The sequence below is a fragment of the Typopeltis vanoorti genome, chromosome 5, assembly GCF_054136105.1.
Source record: "Typopeltis vanoorti isolate ZY-2024b chromosome 5, IOZ_Tvanoo_1.0, whole genome shotgun sequence".
NCBI lineage: Eukaryota > Metazoa > Arthropoda > Arachnida > Uropygi > Thelyphonidae > Typopeltis > Typopeltis vanoorti.
In genome coordinates this window covers 138,363,156-138,369,155 of record NC_143553.1, presented here as the reverse complement: position 1 = coordinate 138,369,155, position 6,000 = coordinate 138,363,156, and the positions used below count along the sequence as shown (strand labels likewise).

Here is a 6,000-nt window from a genome sequence, read left to right as displayed (position 1 = left end):
TTGCTGGATATCTTCTCACAATGAGATGCATAACTTTACAATTACTAATATTAAACTGACAGCCATTTTCGTTTTCCTAAATCCAAATTCAAATTATTCTATTTGAATAACTGCGCTGATTGCCCTTCTTGTTTTTGCATCATCGCCAAACGATCGCATAACTCCTGTTATACCCTTGATGAATATGGGAACATCTGTCAGAGACCAGAGACAAGTGAGTAAGAGTTGGGTGGACTGTTGGCTATGGAGAGAGGTTAAAATAATATGGATTGCAGAGTTTGGTAGATATGAATAAATAAGGTAATATGATAGAGACGTTTAAGTTAGTGAGGGGATTTTATCGGATGAACCCGGAGGGGATTGTAAAAAGAGTTGAAGGCGAGATGGGAAGAACCAGAGACCATCCCTGCAAGTTATGCAAGAGTGTGGTGAAAAGGGTGTGAGGAGTAGAATTTTTACATGGAGAACTGTGAATGAGCAGACTGCATTGCTGGAATATGTTGCTAATGCAGGGAGTGTCAGGAAGTATTTTAAGATTCACTATGATAAACGTTTTGTCAGTAGAATGAATCTGCCGTGGGTGATCTGCTGACTCCGTGGAGGGTGTAATAATAATAAAATATAAAAATAAAATAAATTTTAATTATTTATATCATAGATGTCTCGGTAGTTAAATTGTCACAGAGACAGTACGTAGTTGAATCTGTTCTGTTTTGGGTGAACGATAAGAAACATGTGGTGGATATGTGTTTTAAGCAGTTACTTAAGAAGAATCGTTTACACTGTAACATCTGATTAAAAAATATTACAAATATTTAAAAAAAAAAAAAATGACTGAGCAGTGCGATCAAGTGAACAAAATGCAAGCTGTGCTAGAAATGTATTTTTATGCTCTTGGACAATTTTCTTATGATAAAGCTAAGGATATTGTTGTAAGTAGATTTAGATTAAGGGATGCTTTTGGAAATTTTCCTTTTTAAGGCAGCGGCAAAAGCATAATAAGATTCCTCACTTAGCTAGCGGTCTGAACTGACTTTGTAAGATTATTAATTCGACAGTTGTCCTTCCTCACATTCCTTGTAAATCATTAGAAGCCCCATTTTGTAATATTTATGATTCTACGTGTACCACGAAAAGTTAATTATTAAAAAAAGTAGGAAATTGTGTTTATTGACACACACACACACACACACACATATATATATATATATATATATATATATATATATATATATACTTTCATGTATCGTCGGCATCATTGATTCGCAAGCAGTTGAGGAGTAAGCTGCAACTTTAGATGTACCCTTCATATGTCAATTAACATATGCCAGCTAATATCTCTGAAAATACAGAAGGGCTGGTAGTCTCACTTCCTACCAGAAAATCGAACAAAAAAATAATGTTGTGCATTTTCATGTAAATAGTTGAAAGAAATGCCTTGAATTTTAATAAAAATAAAAAATGTTATATCCTTAAAATTTGAGAAATTATTATTATACAGGTATCTTCATGGGGTGAGAAGACTCATTGCAGGAGATCTGTTATGCAGACAAGCCATTCTTCACATAATACCTATTATATCCCTTATATCTCTCCTTAAACTTCACTGATGAAGTACACTGCATCTCTGGCAGCCCATTCGCCACGATCTAACATCCTTGCTAACCACACAATTTCCATTGGTAATTCCTCCCTACATTCTTCCCATATACTAAAAAGTCTTCAATCTTATGAAACCTCTTTAATAGCATATCCTTCTATCATGTGTGTCTTCCTTTTTACTTATCAGCTAGTTTTCTAAGCCCATGGACCTTCAATCCATTCTCATAGGAAGCACTCCATAGATCTGCCTCAGTCTTTGTTAATTACCTTCTGCACCACTTATCCACAGAATCTGGATGACCAGATCTGTTCATAGTAGTCCAGATGCCTTATTAAGATATATAAGATTATTAGATATATAAGATGCCTTATATATCTAAACCTTATAAAGGTGAAGAGAAAAATTATATGAATACAAAAGGAATCCTTCTCCAAACTGAAATTTACATCTGTTTACCAGTTCCAGTTGCTCTCATTTATAATAAACTGTCTTATTTATTTTTATTTATTTCTTTAATTTTAAATCTGAGTCTCATCCACAAGAAGTGAACCTGTTTGGTGTATTTAGTATTGTGGGTGGTCAAGACCAAACTGTCAATTTTTCAAGCTACTTCTGGCATCTAAAAAGTTAGATAATTGTGGTCTGCCACTCGATAACAAAAATCATTAGAATGAACGGTATGGTATCTAGAATGAAACTGTGGAAAATGAAGAGAATGCCCAGATTATAATGTAAAAGATAAACACCTACTTGGAGTTCTCTACAGAACAAAACGTGTGAGTGAATGATTGGAGATGACTAATGGATATCACACAGAAGTGAAAGTGGGGGGGGGAGTGCAAAGTGAAAGAAAGCAGAGTATGAAAGAGCAAAAGGAGGAGGATCAAATTTTGTATAGCGATACAATAATAAGGAGTGTTTGAGGAGAGTGCAACAAAATTGTATATCCCTGGAACCAAACTAAAATGGTGGAGATACCATAAAGATGCAGAGTGTGAAGGCATAGAAGATATTTATTTTGACATGAATGATATGTAATTGACAAATTAGTGTGATGAGTTCAAGTTGAATAATAATAATAATAATAATTATTATTATTATTATTATTCAAGCCTCCATGGGGTCAAAAGACTCATCATGGGAGGTCCTTTCTAAGAAACACAAGTCTATCGAGACTCATCGAGGGAGGTCCCTCCTAGGAAACACAAAGTCTATCATACCACTCCTTAAATGCATTGACCGTTCTCGCTCTCACCACTCCATCAGGCAATGCATTCCAAGGTTCAACCACCTTCCATGCAAAGAAACCACTCCTCACCCTCTTGCTCACAGTTTCCTTTCGTAACTTCCAGGGATGGCCCCTTGTCATGACTCCTTCCCGCTGTTCAACCAAGCAAAAGAACTCCCCAGTGTCAACCCTGTAACCACCTCTTAACAGTTTAAAAGTCTCAATCATATCACCCCCTCCTTCTATCCACCAAACTCTGCGGTCCACGCTCCCTCAGCTGATTCTCATAACTAACATTGTACAGTCCCGACACCATCTTTGTTATCCCCTCTTTACCCTTTCCACAGTTAATTTATCCCCTTCAAATCCTGGGGACCAAATCTGAGAACAATAGTCTAAGTGTGGTCTGATCGGGGTCTTATACAACGGAATGATAACCATTTTATTTCTGCAGGTCAGCGCCATTCTCATTATTGCAGCAATCCTCTACATTACTTCACTACTTTTGCAATATGTCCCCTAAATTGCAGGTTTCTATCAATCATGAAATCCAGATCTTGTCTCTTCTACTTCCTCCAGTTTAACTCCTCCCATAGAATATGCTGTGTCCCATCGATGTGTCCCAAACCTGAAGACCTTACATTTTGCTGCATTAAGCAGATACCCCCATTCATTTGCCCATCTATCTAGCTTATTCAAATCCTTATTGCAGGGCTACCACATCTGCACTATTACTAATAACCCTTCCCAGCTTCGCATCATCCGCAAACAACTGAATATCCCCTTGCAATCCACGGACAATGTCATTGATATAAAGGTTAAACAATATAGGTCCCTACTGACCCCTGTGGAACCCCACTTGTAACTGTCTGCCTCTTTGATATTGCTCCACCATACACAACTCTTGCATACCTATCGGACAGCCAATCCTGAATCCAGTTGACCAATCTGACATCCAGACCCATGTGCTGCAACTTGAATATTATGGGGCAATAAACTATGGAACATAGATTGGGAGCAGGAATGGTTACAGAGAAGGAAGGAAATGGAATTTATATAGGTGCTAAGGAATAATTACCTCAGACAGGATGTAACTGAGGAGGACTGGTTACAGAGTGCTGGATCTGGTCATAGCATCAGAGAACTTAATTATAACCAATCTAACTATGCTGCCTCCACTTTGGGGAAGCACTCATGTAGTCTTAACTTAGAAGATTGTCAGACATGCAAAATTTCTGTTAAGAAGAGATATATGTGGTATTACAAGATGGTGTTTATAGTGAGTAGTCAGCCTTCAGCAGTACCATGGTATAATTTGAATATGGGAGATGGTGGTGGTGCATGGGAGTGGTCAAGGGGTATTTGAAGAAAGTAGTATCAGACTGTATACCCAGAGTTAGAAGGATAAATCAGGTATGAGTTAGATGGATGAATAGCATCATTAAGCATGAGTGGCAGAAAAAGAAGTTGTGGAGAGAGTATAAAGAAAAAAGTGATTAGCATGCCCATGAACAGTAAAGCACAAGTAAGAAGGGTGATCCATATGGTAAGGAAGGCTGAAGCAAATTGTGAGAGAAAGCTAGCTGATGAGGCCAAAAGAAATTCTAAAGCGTTCTTTCACTATGTGGCAAATAACAGGAGGAATGACTATGGAAGTATGACTTTAAAATATGCTGATGGTAGGTAGATAACAGAAGCAAATCAAATAGTTGAGTCACTGAGGGATCATTTTGCAAGAATGTACTATCTTGGTGATGATGTGGTGATATTGACTGATGGTAGAATAGAGGTGTTGAAGAATTGCAGATGCTTATGATGCTGCAGAAACTTAATGCAAACACTGCTATGGAATAGGTTGGCATATTGACCCATGTATTATGAGAATGTGCAGTGGGATTATCAGCTCATCTGAATAAGCTGTTTAATTTATTTTCTTTCATTAGTGCATTGATTAGGTTTCACTAGTCTGACAGCTGTTTTAAACTGTTGGTTTATATCAGAGACCAGTCAGGAACCAAATGTTCAAACTACCCAAGTTCCAAAAACTTGGAATGGGCATTCTTTAAAATGCCACCATCCAATAGCTGCAAACTTGTCGCTGTCCCAAAAGGGGTTACTGCTTCAAGTAGTTGACAACTAATCAATGCTTGAAAGGGTCACTCTCTGGAATCTTGAAATTCTACCTAAAAACTGAACCAAACTTCAGCCCAGCACAACTGGAGGCAAGTGCAGATGGTTGCCTTTTAAAGATTGCCTATTCCAAGTTTTTGGAACTTGGGTGGTTTGAACATTTCATTCCTGACTGGTCACTGATGAGAACCAACATTTCTAAACAGTTGTCTGGTCAGTGAAACCTAATCAGTGCACTAATGAATGATGATTATACAGAGACTCTTAGGCAGAATTTGTTGTCTTTTAAGTAGTAGTGCAAACCAAGGCAACTCTTATGCTGAAGGTTTATTCTCATGAACATTGTGGAAAAATTTGAAACTTTGTTCCTTTTATTTGGCTCTAAAATAATGTTATTATTTTAGAGCCATATATAATATGTGAATAAGTTCAAAACAAAGCATGATAGATACTGCGTGAATGTTTGATAGTGCTTGTCATGATGTTTAAGGCAGTGTTTCTCAACCACTGGGCTGTGGCACAGTACTGGGCCCTAGCATCAATTATACTGGGCCACAAGAAGCTCTCCTGGTATTTGTCATTTTAGTTTTCTAAGCATTTTTCATGAATTAATATTTTATAGTGGAAATAAAATCTGAGGAGAATAATATTTGTGAATGTGTTGAAAAGCTCAGACCCAGAACACCTAATAATCTGTGTAGCAAAAGTCAGTGACCAAGCCGTGTATTTTTAAACATGGAAGTATTCATGAATTATCATTAATTTTCGCACATTGAAATCCTTCAACATTTGGGAAAGGGAATAGCGTTGTTCATGACTGGTCATAAAAATTGCCTGCAATCTGATTACAACAATGGGCAGCATATCCTCTGTTCTCAAAACTGAATGAAATAACATCTATATTGCAAATGTTAGTGACCAATCAGCAAGGAAGTATAAAAAATTTTTTTCCACTGAAATTTTAGATCAAGGTAGTCTGTATTCGGTTCTCAAATCTAGTAATACTGAATACTATTTCTTCCCAAGTTCATGTTGCAGT

At 37.1% G+C, this 6,000-nt stretch overlaps 1 protein-coding gene across 1 annotated transcript in view; it reads left to right on the top strand.

Moving 5' to 3' along the window:
• Positions 1–730: 730 nt before the first annotated feature.
• LOC150106865 (KICSTOR subunit 2-like) overlaps positions 731–6,000 on the top strand; it is a 128,488-nt gene continuing 123,218 nt past the window's right edge. Inside the window, exon 1 of the mRNA XM_090392775.1 lies at positions 731–932. Within this exon, the coding sequence (XP_090248901.1) occupies positions 831–932 (102 nt within the window). The 5' untranslated portion in view covers positions 731–830. The remainder of the gene's footprint in view (positions 933–6,000) is intronic.